Raw genomic sequence first — 20,561 nt, 5'->3', positions numbered from 1 at the left:
GACACCCAAACACTAGAGCTATAGCCTATCATACACCATCATACACCATCATACACCATCATACACCATCATACACCATCATACACCATCATACACCATAATACACCATCATACACCATCATACACTATAATACACCATAATACACCATAATACACTATAATACACTATAATACACCATCATACACCATCATACACCATCATACACCATCATACACCATCATACACCATAATACACCATCATACACCATCATACACCATAATACACCATAATACACTATAATACACCATCATACACCATCATACACCATAATACACCATCATACACTATAATACACCATAATACACCATCATACACCATCATACACCATCATACACCATAATACACCATCATACACCATCATACACTATAATACACCATCATACACCATCATACACCATCATACACCATAATACACCATCATACACCATCATACACCATCATACACTATAATACACCATCATACACCATAATACACCATCATACACCATCATACACCATAATACACCATCATACACCATCATACACCATAATACACCATCATACACTATAATACACCATAATACACCATCATACACTATAATACACCATAATACACCATCATACACTATAATACACCATCATACACTATAATACACCATCATACACCATCATACACCATAATACACCATCATACACTATAATACACCATAATACACCATCATACACCATCATACACCATCATACACCATAATACACCATCATACACCATCATACACCATCATACACCATAATACACCATCATACACCATAATACACCATCATACATCATAATACACCATCATACACCATAATACACCATCATACACCATCATACACCATAATACACCATCATACACCATCATACACCATAATACACCATCATACACTATAATACACCATAATACACCATAATACACCATCATACACCATCATACATCATAATACACCATCATACATCATCATACACTATAATACACCATCATACACCATCATACACCATCATACACTATAATACACCATAATACACCATCATACACCATCATACACTATAATACACCATAATACACCATAATACACCATCATACACCATAATACACCATCATACATCATAATACACCATCATACACCATCATACACCATCATACACCATAATACACCATCATACACCATCATACACCATCATACACCATCATACACCATAATACACCATCATACACCATCATACACCATCATACACCATCATACACCATCATACACCATAATACACCATCATACACCATCATACACCATAATACACCATCATACACCATCATACACCATAATACACCATCATACACCATTATACACCATAATACACCATCATACACCATCATACACTATAATACACCATAATACACCATCATACACCATCATACATCATAATACACCATCATACATCATCATACACTATAATACACCATCATACACCATAATACACCATCATACATCATCATACACTATAATACACCATAATACACCATCATACACCATCATACACCATCATACACTATAATACACCATAATACACCATAATACATCATAATACACCATCAAACACCATAATACACCATCAAACACCATAATACACCATCATACACCATCATACACCATCATACACTAATATACACATAATACACCATCATACACCATCATACACTATAATACACCATCATACACCATAATACACCATCATACATCATCATACACTATAATACACCATAATACCACCATCATACACCCATCATACACCATAATACACCATCATACATCATAATACACCATAACACACCATCATACACCATAATACACCATCATACACCATCATACATCATAATACACCATCATACACCATAATACACCATCATACAACATAATACACCATAATACACCATCATACACCATCATACACCATAATACACCATAATACACCATCATACACCATAATACACCATCATACACCATCATACACCATAATGCACCATAATGCACCATAATGCACCATCATGCACCATCATGCACCATCATACACCATAATACACCATCATACACATAACACACCATCATACACCATCATACATCATCATACACCATCATACGTGTATGGTGTATGATGGTGTAGTATACATAAGGGATGTTTGTAACTTCTTACAGGTATAAATCTACCGGTCGGGATCCCATGCGCGCTCGCGTGTGGCTACGCTGTTCAGACCGCTCCGCTGCCTATCTGCACTAACAAAACACAACGTTCTCGCTCCACCTCTCACGTGCATGCTGCTCACTCCACACTGCAGAAGAGTTAGTTTAGCTCGGAGAATATCTAGTGAATGTTCAGTGGACGTTTGTGCAGAAATAACTGCTGCAGCTCCTCCAGACCAACAGAGGTTTCCCGTGTCTTGTGAAGTGACGGGGCTCCGCAGAGAGAAACGTTATCGTCTCCCCCGTTCCCTCCGGCCGCGGTCGGGAGGCTGAGGCAGGAAAAGCCAACACTAGGATCAGCATTGATTCATGGAGAGACCTTGGTCTGGTCAGCTAACATTACTGCCAAGCAGCTGAAATATAGAGTGATATTGTGCTTTTAGCTGACGTGTGTCTCCTCACTGTGTTGAGCGATGCTCCTTCATGTCTATGTAGAGCGAGCACAAGCGCCAGCAACAGGACGCTGACTTTAGTTGACTTAACGGCCACAGGTGAAGCTGTTAACAAGCCTCTTAAAGTGGACTCTTAAGGTGGACTCTTAAGGTGGAGCAGCTTTTCTCCTTCAAGTGACGAGTTTTTCTCAGCTTTTTAATTAATTATTAACATTTCTTTTAACCGTTTTACCAATGTGTTCCTTATGTTTTCTAGTTTCATATGAGACCAGTATCTTCACTCTAGCTTTAAAACTGTCGCTGCAACCTCTGAAAGATCCATCACTACTACAACCTCAGAAATACAGTAAAGTCAGGTTCGCCGGCGGGCCGTCGGATTTTTAAAAGGTTAATTAATAATCAATACAGCGTTTTGGAGAATCGATACAGTATCGCAAAACATAATATCGCAATACTCGTGTATCGATATTTTCTTACACCGCAACCAAATAGACTATAATACTATCACGCTGGCTTCGTGGCTTTTACAGGGAAAATCCCCCCCCCCCCCCCCCCCCCACACACACACACACACACACACACACACACACTCACACACTCCTACTGTACAAGCACACACATGCATTTCCCCTTTTCTCTCTGATGTAACCTGAGTGTGCTAAGGTCGGGGCGTAGCTTCAGCTCTGATTGCAAAACACTCTCACATAGTGTTGAAATAATAGAATAAGGAAATAGAAAGCACCCAGCAGGTTACACACTCCTTAAAGGAGGTCACAATTACGTGGTTTGATTTTCTCCGGTGCTCCTGTGACTGTAAGTTTTACTTCAATTCGTTCTGTCTGTGTGTTTCAGTGCTTCAGTGTTCCTCATGTCATTCACTGTCTCAACGTGGTAGCAGGAGTACCATGACTGTGTTTCACTGATGCCTCAAACAGCTGCTTGCGATCACTCCTGTACGCTTGGTGTGCCGTTGATGATCCGTTTACCTTCAGTGAAACCTTAATAACCATTTGTACATCACCTCCCCTCTTCTGTTCAGATGCTCGATGGACTCCGGCGGAGGCATGCCTCCCGGCCCTCCTCCCGACCCCTGTCACTCAACTTCAGCACCTTCTCTGCTCCTCCCCCGAGCCCGGACATGGACAGCAGCAGTGAGCATCCAATCAGGAGGTGAGGCTCAGTTCCTGGGAGTACATTTTCACAACGCACAGCTTCCTGGAAAAATGCATGGAATATTAATTAACATGCATAAAAATCCCACCGTCTCTCCTCCCAAAGGATTTCATTAAGCGGCTGAGCTTTGCTTGCAACACATGTTAACCTGATAATAATGATGTCCTGGTGGCGTGTTAGTCTGATGATCATCTCATCAGTTTGTACACTTGCTTTCCATGTTTTCTACGTCTGTGTGTACGTGGGCGTGGAAGGGGTCTGTTGTTTACTGCCGTGCTGTCAGCAGACAGTTTCTGGACTGCGTGGGTTTGAACTCATCATTTCCTCCTCTTCAGAGTGCTCGTGGTTTTCACCAGGACCTCCTGGAAATACGCAGACATTTTCTTTTCTTTATTTACACTCACGTCCTGAAGTTAGGATTGAAGAGGGGAGGTTGTCGCGTATAGACTTAGACCGACAAACTGACCAGGCCAATATGTCAACGATGTTAGCTTATATATACTGGAAAAACAAAGTTAGTAAACTTGTGTTTGGTGGATTATTTCTCTGTTGTATCAATGCTAATGGTCATTGTATTTTACATCGTTGGAAAGCCTGTTTATTTACCTTCACAATGATGTCCAACTTGTAAGGATCATGCATTTGAGGGATGAGCAGCACAGCTGATTATGTGAGTAGCACCCAAGAAAAATGTTCCAAAATGCTCCGTCAATGGTAAACAGTGTATTCTCCTGTTGGTATTGACTCTTGTTTTGAGTTGTTTGGATGATTGAACTCTCTATCAGTAACAAGGAACAAACAAGACATATTGATTGATTGAATCCACCGTCAGGAGCCTCAGTAGAGGTGGAAGATCCATACACAGCCACAACAGCCTGGCACCTCCTCCTCATGCTGGTCACCAACCTGGTCACACGTTGCTGTGGGATGGCGTTCCATTCCTCAACCAGGATTGGTTGCAGGTCAGCCAGCGTGGTTGTGTTGGTCACTCTAACACGTACAGCACGCCCAAGATGATCCCACAAGTGTTGAATTGGGTTGAGGTGTGGACTCTTGGCAGGCCGTTCCATTCTCTCTCCTCCCACATTGTGGAGGTAGTCTGTGATAACCCTGGCTCTGTGGGGGGGGCGTTGTTTCTTGGAGGATGAAGTTAGGTCCCAGATTGTGGAGATATGGGATCGCTACTGACTGCAGAATCTCATCCCGATATCTCACTGCATTGAGATGGCCTTCAATGATGACAAGCCTTGTTTTGCCAGTGAGGGAGATGCCCCCCCCCCCCACACCATGACACTGCCCCCACCAAAAGCTGTTACTCCATCGGTTCAACAATCAGCATAGCGTTCTCCGCGTCGTCTCCATACTTTGACCTGCCATCCAACTTTGGCAGACAGAACCTGGACTCATCACTGAACATGACATTCCCCCACATGTTCAGGTTCCATTGTCTGTGTTGTCGACACCAGCGCCAACGGGCCTGACGGTGAAGGGCAGTCATTGCAGGCTTCCTGGTAGCCTTATGACAATACACTGTTTACCATTGGCAGAGCATTTTGGCAAATTTTTCTTTGGCGCTACCCACATAATCAGCTGTGCTGCTCATCCCACAAATGCATGATCCTTACAAGTTGGACATCATTGTGAAGGTAAATAAACAGGCTTTCCAACGATGTAAAATACAATGACCATTAGCATTGATACAACAGAGAAATAATCCATCAAACACAAGTTTACGAACTTTGTTTTTACAGTTTATATCGTATCAGTATATATGTTGATAAGAAATGAGAAATGTCAGTACAGACATGCCAGCGATACGTTCTGAGGTGATATTGTCTCCATAGTTTGTCCACCAGAGAGCAGCAAATTCATTTTTCAAAATGTCCCACTCATTATATTTTGTGCGCAACAAAATTAAAACAGATTTTAAAACTTTAAAAACTAATCTGAAGGATCCGTATCAAATGTTTTCTTCATGTCGTCTGTAAATGACTGTTGGCTGATATATTGTTATCAGTGATAGTTTAACGTTGATAAATGAGCAGATTGATACTACTCTCTGTCTGGAGCATCAATCTGCTCATCTAACCGTCGGCAAAGAAAGAGAAAAGGAGAATTTCCCAAAATGTCAAACTATTCCTTTAACCCCTAAACAATCAGTGGCCTACCAGCGCTGGGTCACTCATTACAAACTCAAACTGTGCAGCGAAATATGTGTTGTTCAAATCCACAAATTATTATTCTAATAGAGATCCCAAAATGTCCAAAGTCAGGTTGGATTTGGGGAAATGTGTCCAAAAAGATGCACAAGATGATGTATGATGTACAGCGAGCTGCTCATTGTGGTGAAATAAACCCCGACGGGGCGATGCAGGAGCCCGAGGTGATTGACCAATCACAATCAAGTATTCAACAAAGCTGTGATATACAGACGTAGGCAAAGTTGTTGGTAACGTTCCGTTAAAGAGAGAAAAACCCACAATGGTCACTGAAATAACTTGAAACTGACAAAAGTAATAATAAATAAAAATTTACTGAAAATGAACTAATGAAAATCAGATATTGTTTTTGAATTGTGGTTCAACAGAATCATTTTAAAAAACAAACTAATGAAACTGGCCAGGACAAAAATGATGGTACCCCTAGAAAAGATGTAAAATGATGTGACCATAGGGACATGTTAAACTAAGGTGTGTCCTGTAATTAGCATCACAGGTGTCTTCAAACTTGTAATCAGTCAGTCTGCCTATTTAAAGGGTCAAAAGTAGTCACTGTGCTGTTTGGTATCATGGTGTGTACCACACTGAACATGGACCACAGAAAGCTAAGGAGAGAGTTGTCTCAGGAGATCAGAAAGAACATTATAGACCTTCATGTTAAAGGTAAAGGCTATAAGACCATCTCCAAGCAGCTTGATGTTCTTGTGACTACAGCTGCACATATTATTCAGAAGTTTAAGGTCCACGGGACTGTAGCCTACCTCCCTGGACGTGGCCGCAAGAGGAAAATTGATGACAAATTGAAGAGACGGATAATACGAATGGTAACCAAAGAGCCCAGAACAACTTCCAAAGAGATTAGAGGTGAACTCCAAGGTCAAGGTACATCAGTGTCAGATCGCACCATCCGTCACTGTTTGAGCCAAAGTGGACTTAATGGAAGACGACCCAGGAGGACGCAAATCATAAAAAGCGAGACTGGAATTTTCCAAAATGCATATTGACAAGCCACAAAGCTTCTGGGAGAATGTCCTTTGGACAGATGAGACAAAACTGGAGCTTTTTGGCAAGTCACATCAGCTCTATGTTCACAGACGCAAAAATGAAGCATCCAAAGAAAAGAACACTGTACCTAATGTGAAACATGGAGGAGGCTCGGTTATGTTATGGGGCTGCTTTGCTGCATCTGGCACAGGGTGTCTTGAATCTGTGCAGGGTGCAATGACATCTCAAGACTATCAAGGCATTCTGGAGCGAAATGTGCTGCCCAGTGTCAGAAAGCTTGGTCTCAGTTGCAGGTCATGGGTCCTCCAACAGGATAATGACCCAAAACACATCTAAAAACACCCAAGAATGGCTAAGAACAAAACATTGGACTATTCTGAAGTGGCCTTCTATGAGCCCTGATCTAAATCCTATTGAACATCTGTGGAAGGAGCTGAAACATGCAGTCTGGAGAAGGCACCCTTCAAACCTGAGACAGCTGGAGCAGTTTGCTCACGAGGAGTGGGCCAACATACCTGTGGACAGGTGCAGAAGTCTCATTGAGAGTTACAGAAATCACTTGATTGCATTGATTGCCTCAAAAGGTTGTGCAACAAAATATTAAGTTAATGTTACCATCATTTTTGTCTAGGCCAGTTTCATTAGTTTGTTTTTTTAAATGATTCTGCTGAACCATAATTCAAAAACAATATCTGATTTTCATTAGTTAATTTTCAGTGAATTTTTATTTATTATTACTTTTGTCAGTTTCAAGTTATTTCAGTGACCATTGTTGGTTTTTCTATCTTTAACGGAACGTTACCAACAACTTTGCCTACGTCTGTATATCTCTCTCTCTATATATATATGATATATGACTGCACCAGTCCATCAAATAGACATATTCTGGATGTCTTGTGCATCTTTCTGGACACATTTCTCCAGATCCGACTGGACCTGTTTGGTGTCCAGATCCAGTGGGACACCGGGACACTGGGACACTCGTCTCAAACGTTGCTCTGTTGTTTTACTTTAGTTGTTCTGCACCAGCTGTGCTGAAAACGGGAGAGCAGGAAAAGCTTCTTTATTGTCCGTCAGCGTGTCAGTGCTTCCTCTCCCTGTTGTTGTTGTGAAGAAGCCCAACGACTTCCTCCTCCGCCTCCTCGCTGTACAGTGACAAGCACAACAAACTGCTTCAGTCTGCTTACCCTGCACTTCCTCTGGCATCTGTGCTCTGCATAAATATTTGTTTGCATCAATGGTTGTATTGTTGGAAGAGAGGCAGAGAGGGAGGAAGAGTATGCCCCCCCATCAGTGCATGTGCTATTGTTTCCTCCTCTTCAGAGACCTGGACCTCTCGCCGTGGCTCCACCCATACTACTCTTAACGTGCTGCCTCTCTCTCACTATGCATCACTCTGTCCTACTTCTCTCCTCCTCTGTCACCGGCCGCTCTTCCTATTGTCATTGTGCTCTTTCCTTCTCTGCGTACTCTCTATCCATCTCACAGATTCCTGCTGCTCATGTTCTCCCCTCCAGCTATCTCCTCTGTGTCTCTGTATGTCAGCTCATAGCCTGACCTCCTTTCTCTCCCGTCCACTACTCAGTGCATTCTCTTGTTTCTTTCCTCTTCCTCTATATCTCCCTCATGAGGACTCTGCACCGGCTGAAGCTGATGAGCTCCCCGAGCCTCAGCGAGCTGGGAAAGAGCGAGAAAAGTTCACCAGAAGACAGAGGAGAGAAGCAGAAGAGGGCAGGAGCCAACGCCACCTGGAACAGGTACGCACGGCACGGCACGGCACGGCACAGTCAAGGTGCAACAAGACTTAGTGGCTAAAATGCATTTTGAACATTATGAAGACGAGTTTGTGTGTTGTGTTGCAGCATCCACAACGCCGTCATAGCGGTCTTCCAGAAGAAGGGTTTGGCAGATAACGAACTCTACGCCCTCAACGAAGGTGTCCGGTGAGTTCAGACACAAACACAAACACACATTCACACAGCTCAGAGGAAAACATCCTTATTTTAGACCGTTGATGTCATTTGGTGCTATAATTATATTTTAATAATTGCTGTTCTGTCCTACGTTTGCTGACTGAGTGTTTTCTTGTGAATGAGCTCGTTTGTGTAAGTGTACTGTATGTGGGTCTGGGGAGTCATGTGGTTATGCCAGATATCTCATTATCTTTCTAAACCAGAGCCATCACTTCTATCACATCAGCCTCAGTTACAGCCCAGTAAACATATTTCCATGAACCTAAAAGCCACGAGGAGGTTGACAACTACTCAGGACATGCTGTGGCTCTAGTTCATGTCATTGCAAAGTCACATGTTACACAGTTAAGTCATTAATTGCAGGTTGTAAACACATTATTAACGGTGGGATACTATCTTGTGATTATTGACTGTTGTGTTGGAGTCATAAAGTGAAGCCACACATTTGTGTCCTCAGGCATCTGTTGAAGACCGAGCTGGGCTTCTTCTTCACAGAATACCTTCAGGTAATACTGTTTTAGTAGTGAATGAAATCGGGTCGGGATTATTAGTATATGGCTGCAAAACCCCGTTCAGATAAATGAACGCGGTGGTGTCTCACATATTTAGATTTAACGCCGTCTTCTCTGCATTTCACAGAACCAGTTGCTGACCAAAGGCATGGTCATCCTCCGGGACAAAATCCGGTTCTACGAAGGTACGGCTGACTGGATCAACGGTGTGAATATATGTTGTGGTGGTCCGTGCCGGCTCTTTAAGCTTGAATCAACTGTATTTCTGGTTTGTTCTTCTGTGTGATCGATGCAGGTCAGAAGTTACTCGACTCTCTGGCAGAGACCTGGGACTTCTTCTTCTGTGATGTTCTCTCGATGCTGCAGGCCATCTTCCATCCGGTTCAGGTACACAAACATCTTCACAGTCCGCCGGTTCTAATGCCGCCGTGGCCGGAGACATTATGTTTTCAGGTTGTCCGTCCGTCCCATCTCTTGTGATCACGATATCTCAGGAATGCCTGGAGGGGATTTCTTCAAATTTGGCGCAAACGTCCAGCTGGACTGGAGGATGGACTGATTAGATCTTGTTGGTCAAAGGTCACTGTGATCCCTTGTTGTCTCTGCTGCCCAACAACCTCAACTAATCAACCTTGACTGGATGGTGATCATTGTTGCTCAGTTCTACTGTTTTCTGTGTGCTGAATGTCTGCAGGGTAAGGAGCCATCTGTCAAACAGCTCGCTCTGCTTCACTTCAGGAACACCATCGTCCTGAGCGTAAAGCTGGAGGACGCCCTGTCTCGACCTCGGGCCCGTGTGCCCCCCTCGGTTACACAGATGCTGCTCATTCTACAGGTAGGCCTGATCGCCTGTTTCCTCACTCACTCTTCCATTATTCTTTCTGTTCCCAACAAGGCAAACACCAGATCATTCTGAGTTCTGCACAAGGTCACCGAGCACAGAACGGTGAACCAATATCACAGATCATAATCCCCAATATCACAGATTATAATCACCAATATCACAGATTATAATCCCCAATATCACAGATCATAATCCCCAATATCACAGATTATAATCACCAATATCACAGATCATAATCCCCAATATCACAGATTATAATCACCAATATCACAGATTATAATCACCAATATCACAGATTATAATCACCAATATCACAGATCATAATCCCCAATATCACAGATTATAATCCCCAATATCACAGATGATAATCCCCAATATCACAGATGATAATCACCAATATCACAGATCATAATCCCCAATATCATAGATTATAATCACCAATATCACAGATTATAATCACCAATATCACAGATTATAATCCCCAATATCACAGATCATAATCCCCAATATCACAGATGATAATCACCAATATCACAGATTATAATCACCAATATCACAGATCATAATCCCCAATATCACAGATCATAATCCCCAATATCACAGATTATAATCCCCAATATCACAGATGATAATCACCAATATCACAGATCATAATCACCTGCAATTTAGCCTCTTCGGTCCAGCTCTAATATCTAATATCTAGACGTGAATATACACACATAAGATTGAATTGCAATAAAAACACCTAGTGCATATCAAAGGAGTCCATAATTGAATGAAATAAATGAAAATATTTGTGAGAACTTTTACTTGTAATTCGAGGTCGACCGATAGTGGATTTAAAGGTCGATATAATAACGATAATTTGGAGCAGGAAAAAGCTGATTAATCGTCCGATATCTTCTTTACTTCTGCAGCAGCCTGGTCAGCTACTTTTACACACACCGTTATTAATAAATCTGTTTTTTGTCACTCTGAATTTAATCATTTGTAAGAGATTTCACGGATTACATCGTTGGAATATGTTCTAATTATTTGCACCGTTCTGTGGTTGATGACTGGACAGGATGACTTCTGTTGCATGTCCTGTTATATTCCACTCTTACAAACCATTAATATTGGTGCATATTCCCGGGTCAGGAGGATCCTAAAGTGTGCTATTTGATTTCATGAATGGATGGTTAACATTAAGCCAGTTAAAGTTAAAGTGAATCATTTCCTCCCGTCTGCCTGTCTTGTATCTGAGACAAAGAGATGATAGTTTTGAGTTCTATATTGGAGAGATCTCTTGTCTTTGTGTTTGGAGACTTCATGCAAAGCGGTGCTGTACGTCCCCACGTGACCGGCGGCGTCTGTGCAGCCTTCGGCCGTTATCGGAGCTCAGTAACACCGATAACGATAGTTTGTAAAACGTCTTATCGCCGCCGATTCATTGGTCTACTTCTACTTGTGACTGCGTAAAGTCAACAGTTGATTTGTATCTAATGATATCTAATGTTTTCATTATCAATTGATCTAGTGTGCTTTTTATTATTATTCATATTTAATCAACAAAATGTAAAAAATAAACTAAATCCTCCACAGAATCCTCGTAAACAGGTTTCTGATTCTGATCCAAAGCCCGGATGCATTCTGTGATGGGTCCGTCCGTCCGTCCGTCTGTCCGTCTGTACGTACATCAGACCGACTCATTCTTCTGAACGTGATTTCTCAGGAAGATATTTCTGGAGGAAATTTCTTCATTTAGCACAAACTTCCACTTTGGATCTAGATTCTGGAGGTCAAAGGTCACTGATATGTGAGAGAGAAACGCACCACATTCTTACATTGGAGAAGCTGCAAGAAGAAAATGTTTGATATTTTTATTTTATAAATGATTTATTCTGTGAATTAAATATCAAAACTGTCACTTATTATTTTTCATGGTCTTGATTGTTAAGCACCGAGGAGCAGCTTTATCTGTTCTCTATGGTGATGCCTGTCTCTGTCTCTGTCTCTGTCTCTGTCTCTGTCTCTGTCTCTGTCTCTGTCTCTGTCTGTCTCTAGGGGGTCCATGAGTCGCGCGGTGTGAATGAGGACTACCTGAGGCTCGAGTCCCTGATTCAGAAGGTGGTCTCGCCCTACCTGGGCACGCACGGGCTTTACTCTGGAGACGGTGCTGAGACCCATTGCTGTGTTCTGGGTGAGACGGTGAAGCCAGAAGCAGAGTAATAATTCCACGTGTCAGACGAGGGACAGAACTTTAACATCCTCCCTCCTTTTCTTCTGGTCTCTCAGAGAAGCGTTCACCGTGGGGCTGGTCCAAGTCTGCGGATCAACCCTCTAAGAACCCGGTGGTACGATCGAAGAGCTACAACATCCCTCTGCTGCTGACCCCCGTGGCTGAGTATGACCCAGATGCCGGCTCTGTTGGCAGCGGAGGAATTCGGCGCCACTCGGCCTGTGAGATTATCACATGCCTGGAGGACCAAGGACTGGCCTACACTGGCCTGGCCTCGGGACCTGAACTGTCTGGCCCCTCCTCCAACTGGCTGTGTGTGGGCTCTGCGTTCAACGGTATGACACAGATTAAGATCCGTCTGGAAGTACTGAAATCATACTGTAATAATCCATAATACTTAACACACTCTCATTCACAGGTATTGTACAAGCGGGAGCGAGTGCCATGGCGTTGCCTCTTTCGTCTCCATCAATCCTTCACTCCTCAGGAGCTCTGCACGGCACCGAGGCCACGACAACAATGACTGATCTCAGCAAGGGCGCCTCCTCCACGCCGCCCAGCGAATCATCCAGCCCCGAAACCATCATCGGACAAGTGCTGGAGTCTGCAGACTCCGACTCCGACGGGATATTCATTGATTTTCCACCTCACTCCTCAGAGGCTATGGGGTACCGCCACGAGGGCAGGCAGAGTACCGTGTAGCTGTGGTCGCCTTTAGGATCACACACACACACACACACACACACACAGTGTGTACGGTAATAATCTGTGAGACAGATTAAAGAAACATTTCATTAAATTGGTACCACCTTCCTTTCTTACTCGTCCATTCCAAGTGCTTCACTGGTGAGTGAAAACCTCGCAACTCTAAAATATCAACTTTATAAGAGCTAAGAAAAACATCTTTATACAACAAAATACAAAGAAAATCACAGTGGAATAATTATTATTATTATTATTATTATTATTAAAGGACTGAATGTTTTTCAGCTTGAGGGCACCGTAGTTGTGACTTTATCTTTATCTTTAGCTTTGTATCCAGAGCTTTCAAATGTTTCCATAGACCCAAAATAAATCACGTAATGTTCTTTAGGAATAAGTCCGGTGATATTCTATATTTTTCTTATTGACAACAAATCTCATGAAAAGACTAAAATCAACAAGGAATCGGTCCCAGAAAGTTCTGCCTCTGAAGCCAAACATGAAACGACTAAAAACACGTCAATGAGCGACTCAGTTACAGTTAGACACATGTTCCTCTGTCTGGATGTGTATTAATCTGCTGCTGAAAGGAGACCCCAACAGATGCACTATTTATTCCTGTTTATGTTTAAAACTACAGTGTCCTGATCTTTAAAGGAATTATTTAGCTTTGTTGAATTTGAATCTGTTTATTTGTGACCCATGTTTTAAAGATTCATTAGTCTTTAGTAGAAATGAATGAGCTTGGTGCTGAGTGTCACAGACAGACTGAGGAAGTCAGAAAGAATCCAGTGATGGTATAAAACACATTGAGATTTGTTGACAATATCAAAAATATACAATATAGTCTTTATGTAATGATAATGTACAGCGAGCCGGTCATTGTTCTGAAATAAACCCTGACATGACGATGCAGCCGTTTATTTCACAACAATGACCCGCTAGCTGTACATTATCCCGCTTATTACACAGCTGCTCACTGAACAAATCAATAATGTGACGGTCTGTTATACATAGCAACTGTCTGTTATACATAGCAACTGTCTGCTATACGTAGCAACGGTCTGCTATACGTAGCAACGGTCTGCTATACGTAGCAACGGTCTGCTATACGTAGCAACGGTCTGCTATACGTAGCAACGGTCTGCTATACGTAGCAACGGTCTGCTATACGTAGCAACGGTCTGTTATACATAGCAACGGTCTGCTATACATAGCAACGGTCTGCTATACATAGCAACGGTCTGCTATACATAGCAACGGTCTGCTATACTTAGCAACGGTCTGCTATACATAGCAACGGTCTGCTATACTTAGCAACGGTCTGCTATATAGAAATAATATGATTGACCAATCAGAATCAAGTGTTCAACACAGCCGTGTAATTTAACCCTTTAACCCTTTAAGAGAAACATGTAATCCTTCAACTGAAGTTAAAATCACCAAACTTGGAGTTCTGAGGTTTTCAGACAGCATCAGTTTGTGACCTCTACTGAGGAGACGGCTGTTTCAGCCACCTTTTACATGGAAAAGTGACAGAAACTTAACATATTTATCATGGATTTGTTTTGTATTTGTGTATTTTGACCTCACAACACTTTTATATTTTCTGTTCACGCGTTGTCGTCTGCCTCTCGGCAGTAACACAGTAATGAGGTCTTCTGCTCTCTTTTCTACGACATCTTATGAACATGTGGACTGTTGGATTGTTTTTACTGTCGGCGGCGGTCGTAGAGGTCTAATGCAAACTTCTCTTCTTCGAGCAAACATCAGTGTGACAGTGTTTCCTGTATTCGCTGTGTACAGCCGGACTTTGAGGAATGACTGTTTCTTGTTTACATTTGATAAAGACGTGAACATTTTGACTGAATGTCGTCTCACACACTGTATTTTGCACCACCACTACCTTGTAAATAAAAATGCATTGTTGGTTTTTAGGACAGCTAGATAGTGTAAAGTGAGCTTTTACCTTTAAATGACTTGAGATTTTAATAAGGGCTTTTTAACAGGATCTTTTTCCAAACGATGTTTTACCTCAAGCGTTTTGTACTTTACTTTTTTGACAATCTATGATGTCTACGGAGTTGTACTTTGTATTAATTTGTTATACTAGCCCAGTAAAAAAATAAATAAATTTGAATAGTATTTAAAAACATGGGTTATCGCCTTCTATTTTAAAAAATCTATTTATTATAAATAGAATATTTGCCACTTCTAATGTGCTTGGTCATTAAGAAGAGAGGATCTACAGTCGCAGCTGGATTTAGTTTTACCGTTTAGTGGAGCTCCATTAATCCACCGATAATCAGAGCTGCAGCCAGGAATTTAGAAATACTGAGGTCATGAGTCCAAATCCCCCTAGTGTACCTCCCACCCCAGGAAACTCTGACCAGACACCAAAAACAGTTAGGACTTTTCATATTTTATATCTAAATTTAAATATTCCAAGTCTAAAAATACTGGAATCACCAAAAATATCCAACATGTGTACGCAGCAGCAGCAGCAACGATCCAGGCTGTTTGTAGACGCCTGGAAGCGTCCCGAGGAAAGAAAAAGAAAAAGAAAAGAGAAAATACAAGCAGAGGGCTGCAGAGTCTCTGCAGAAACAGACACCTCCACACACTTCTACTAGGGCAGGAGTGCCCACACTTTTTCAGCATGCGAGCTACTTATAAAATGACCAAGTCAAAATGATCTACCTACTATAAAAATGCAAAACATATATTTATTTATAAATATATTGAGTATTCTTTATATGTACAATATATGTTGGTGTACCTTGCATAACTGCATGAACCCATATTGTACAATATAACTCTGTAAATTTTTTGTCATTACCTTACTCTGATGACTTGCACTGAATGGAATCAGCCAGGGATGCATAGTCCGGACAGTAGCTGCTGATAGCCAGCCTCAAGCACACTTCCAAATGATCATCAGTCAAGGTGGAACGGCATTTGGACTTAATAATCTTCATGTGGGAAAAGGCTGACTCGCATAAATAAGTGGAGCCGAATAATGCAGTCAAGGAGGTAGCACATTTCCTCATGTTGGGGTACTTTTCCTCTGTGAGTAAGTTCCAGAACTGTCCATGAGCCCTGGACTTAAGCTGAATGTCAGCTTGTAGTGTCAAAATCTCATCCTCCACTCCAGATGAGTTCAGGTGAAACAGTGTTGCAATTTGTTGGCTGACGTCTATTTAAAAAAAAAAAAAAATTAAATTTTTTTTTTTTTTTTAATGCCATGCGATCTACCCACACTACCTTTGCGATCGACCAGTAGATCGCGATCGACGTATTGGGCACCCCTGTACTAGGGCATTAGAGATGATTGAGAGGGATCATTTCTGTATCAGTCTAGTCCATTTTTTCAGACACTTTTCAGATCTTTTTTTTCCCAGACATTTTTCAGATCTTTTTTTTCAGACTTTTTTTGTCCAACATTTTTTAGATCTTTTTTTCAGAATTTTTTTGTCCGACACTTTTCAGATCTTCTTTTTTCAGACTTTTGTTTTCGGACATTTTTTCAGACTTTTTTTTCAGACATTTTTTGTCAGACATTTTTCAGATATTTTTTTCGGATATTTTTTAAAGACATTTTTCAGATATTTTTTTTTAGACTTTATTGTCCGACATTTTTCAGATATTTTTTTCAGATATTTTTTTTCAGACTTTTTTTCAGACTTTTTTTCAGATATTTTTTTCAGATATTTTTTTTCAGACTTTTTTTGTCAGACATTTTTCAGATATTTTTCAAAGACATTTTTTTAAAGACATTTTTCAGGTCTTTTTTCAGACTTTTTTTTCGGACATTTTTTTCCAAACATTTTTCAGATCTTTTTTTCAGACTTTTTTTACTGACTTTTTTTGTCCGACATTTTTCAGATCTTTTTTTCAGACTTTTTTTACTGACTTTTTTTTCCCGACATTTTTCAGATCTTTTTTTCAGACTTTTTTTGTCCGACATATTTTAGATCTTTTTTTTCAGACTTTTTTTGTCCGACACTTTCAGATCTTTTTTTTCAGACTTTTTTTTCGGACATTTTGTCAGACATTTTTTCAGACTTTTTTTTCAGACATTTTTCAGATCTTTTTTTTCAGATCTTTTTCAGATCTTTTTTTTCAAACTTTTTTTGTCAGACATTTTTCATATCTTTTTTTCAGACTTTTTTTTCAGAATTTTTTCAGACGTTTTTGTCCGACATTTTTCAGATCTTTTTTTACTGACATTTTTTTCCAGACATTTTTCAGATTTATTTCAATCTTTTTTTTCAGACTTTTTTTGTCCGACATTTTTTAGATATTTTTTTCGGATATTTTTTAAAGACATTTTTCAGACATTTTTCTGATCTTTTTTTTCAGACATTTTTCAGATATTTTTTTCAGACATTTTTTTCAGACTTTTTTTGTCCGACATTTTTCAGATCTTTTTTTTCGGACATTTTGTCAGACATTTTTTCAGACTTTATTTTCAGACATTTTTCAGATATTTTTTTTCAGATCTTTTTCAGATCTTTTTTTTCAGACTTTTTTTGTCCAACATTTTTTAGATCTTTTTTTCAGAATTTTTTTGTCCGACACTTTTCAGATCTTCTTTTTTCAGACTTTTGTTTTCGGACATTTTTTCAGACTTTTTTTTCAGACATTTTTTGTCAGACATTTTTCAGATATTTTTTTCGGATATTTTTTAAAGACATTTTTCAGATATTTTTTTTTAGACTTTATTGTCCGACATTTTTCAGATATTTTTTTCAGATATTTTTTTTCAGACTTTTTTTCAGACTTTTTTTCAGATATTTTTTTCAGATATTTTTTTTCAGACTTTTTTTGTCAGACATTTTTCAGATATTTTTCAAAGACATTTTTTTAAAGACATTTTTCAGGTCTTTTTTCAGACTTTTTTTTCGGACATTTTTTTCCAAACATTTTTCAGATCTTTTTTTCAGACTTTTTTTACTGACTTTTTTTGTCCGACATTTTTCAGATCTTTTTTTCAGACTTTTTTTACTGACTTTTTTTTCCCGACATTTTTCAGATCTTTTTTTCAGACTTTTTTTGTCCGACATATTTTAGATCTTTTTTTTCAGACTTTTTTTGTCCGACACTTTCAGATCTTTTTTTTCAGACTTTTTTTTCGGACATTTTGTCAGACATTTTTTCAGACTTTTTTTTCAGACATTTTTCAGATCTTTTTTTTCAGATCTTTTTCAGATCTTTTTTTTCAAACTTTTTTTGTCAGACATTTTTCATATCTTTTTTTCAGACTTTTTTTTCAGAATTTTTTCAGACGTTTTTGTCCGACATTTTTCAGATCTTTTTTTACTGACATTTTTTTCCAGACATTTTTCAGATTTATTTCAATCTTTTTTTTCAGACTTTTTTTGTCCGACATTTTTTAGATATTTTTTTCGGATATTTTTTAAAGACATTTTTCAGACATTTTTCTGATCTTTTTTTTCAGACATTTTTCAGATATTTTTTTCAGACATTTTTTTCAGACTTTTTTTGTCCGACATTTTTCAGATCTTTTTTTTCGGACATTTTGTCAGACATTTTTTCAGACTTTATTTTCAGACATTTTTCAGATATTTTTTTTCAGATCTTTTTCAGATCTTTTTTTTCAGACTTTTTTTGTCAGACATTTATCAGATATTTTTTTCAGACTTCTTTTTCAGAAATTTTTCAAAAAAGAATCTGAAAAAAAGTAAAAAATAAAAGTCTGAAAAAAAAGATATGGAAAAATGTCTGAAAAAAAAGTCTGAAAAAAAAGATCTGAAAAATGTCTGAAAAAAGTCTGAAAAAAAAGATCTGAAAAATGTCTGAAAAAAAAGTCTGAAAAAAAGATCTGAAAAATGTCGGACAAAAAAAATCTGAAAAAAAGATATGGAAAAATGTCTGAAAAAAAAGTCTGAAAAATGTCTGAAAAAAAAGTCTGAAAAATAAGATCTGAAAAAAAAGATCGGAAAAATGTCTGAAAAAAAGATCTGAAAAATGTCTGAAAAATGTCTGAAAAAAAGATCTGAAAAATGTCTGAAAAAAGATCTGAAAAAAGTCTGAAAAAAAAGATTTGGAAAAAAGTCTGAATAAAAAAGATCTGAAAAAGTCTGAAAAAAAAGATCTAAAAAAAGATCTGAAAAATGTCTGAAAAAAAAGATTTGAAAAAAATCTGAAAAAAAAGTCTGAAAAATATCTGAAAAAAAAGTCTGAAAAATATCTGAAAAAAAAGTCTGAAAAAAAAGATTTGAAAAAAAAGATCTGAAAAATGTCTGAAAAAAAGTCTGAAAAAAAAGATTTGGAAAAAAGTCTGAATAAAAAAGATCTGAAAAATGTCTGAAAAATAAGATCTGAAAAATGTCTGAAATAAAAGTCTGAAAAAAAAGATCTGAAAAAAGTCTGAAAAAAAAGATTTGGAAAAAAGTCTGAATAAAAAAGATCTGAAAAAGTCTGAAAAAAAAGATCTAAAAAAAGATCTGAAAAATGTCTGAAAAAAAAGATTTGAAAAAAATCTGAAAAAAAAGTCTGAAAAATATCTGAAAAAAAAGTCTGAAAAATATCTGAAAAAAAAGTCTGAAAAAAAAGATTTGAAAAAAAAGATCTGAAAAATGTCTGAAAAAAAGTCTGAAAAAAAAGATTTGGAAAAAAGTCTGAATAAAAAAGATCTGAAAAATGTCTGAAAAATAAGATCTGAAAAATGTCTGAAATAAAAGTCTGAAAAAAAAGATCTGAAAAATGTCTGAAAAAAAGTCTGAAAAAAAAGATTTGGAAAAAGTCTGAATAAAAAAGATCTGAAAAAAGTCTGAAAAAAAGATCTGAAAAAAGTCTGAAAAAAAAGATTTGAAAAAAATCTGAAAAAAAAGTCTGAAAAATATCTGAAAAAAAAGTCTGAAAAATATCTGAAAAAAAAGTCTGAAAAAAAAGATTTGAAAAAAAAGATCTGAAAAATGTCTGAAAAAAAGTCTGAAAAAAAAGATTTGGAAAAAAGTCTGAATAAAAAAGATCTGAAAAAAGTCTGAAAAAAAGATCTGAAAAATGTCTGAAAAATAAGATCTGAAAAATGTCTGAAATAAAAGTCTGAAAAAAAAGATCTGAAAAATGTCTGAAAAAAAGTCTGAAAAAAAAGATTTGGAAAAAAGTCTGAATAAAAAAGATCTGAAAAAAGTCTGAAAAAAAGATCTGAAAAAAGTCTGAAAAAAAAGATTTGAAAAAAATCTGAAAAAAAAGTCTGA

General features: G+C 38.5%; 2 protein-coding genes across 11 annotated transcripts in view; one reads left to right on the top strand and one right to left on the bottom strand.

Annotated features, from left to right (window-relative positions):
- prr5a (proline rich 5a (renal)) overlaps window positions 1-15,480 on the top strand; it is an 18,313-nt gene extending 2,833 nt beyond the window's left edge. For 2 of the 10 annotated variants that reach the window (XR_012593727.1, XR_012593730.1), the window contains exons 2-12: window positions 3,726-3,856; window positions 8,715-8,840; window positions 8,946-9,026; window positions 9,514-9,562; window positions 9,696-9,753; window positions 9,864-9,955; window positions 10,263-10,403; window positions 12,459-12,594; window positions 12,690-12,968; window positions 13,052-14,337; window positions 14,433-15,480. Coding sequence is in view for 3 of the 10 variants with exons in the window: in XM_074634242.1 (XP_074490343.1) it covers window positions 3,726-3,856; window positions 8,715-8,840; window positions 8,946-9,026; window positions 9,514-9,562; window positions 9,696-9,753; window positions 9,864-9,955; window positions 10,263-10,403; window positions 12,459-12,594; window positions 12,690-12,968; window positions 13,052-13,335 (1,377 nt within the window). In the remaining 7 variants the exon portion in view is untranslated. Of the gene's footprint in view, window positions 1-3,354; window positions 3,500-3,725; window positions 3,857-8,714; window positions 8,841-8,945; window positions 9,027-9,513; window positions 9,563-9,695; window positions 9,754-9,863; window positions 9,956-10,262; window positions 10,404-12,458; window positions 12,595-12,689; window positions 12,969-13,051 lie in introns of those variants that run through there. The other 8 variants (XR_012593728.1, XR_012593731.1, XR_012593729.1 and 5 more) reach the window with 5 other exon arrangements.
- The window catches only part of rad52 (RAD52 homolog, DNA repair protein), a 120,500-nt gene that overhangs the window by 52,447 nt on the left and 47,492 nt on the right, over window positions 1-20,561 (bottom strand). The gene's annotated exons all lie outside the window — the stretch shown is intronic.

Source organism: Sebastes fasciatus, chromosome 4, assembly GCF_043250625.1.
Source record: "Sebastes fasciatus isolate fSebFas1 chromosome 4, fSebFas1.pri, whole genome shotgun sequence".
NCBI lineage: Eukaryota > Metazoa > Chordata > Actinopteri > Perciformes > Sebastidae > Sebastes > Sebastes fasciatus.
Note: the sequence above shows the minus strand (reverse complement) of the source record. Positions and strands in the feature narration are given on the sequence as shown.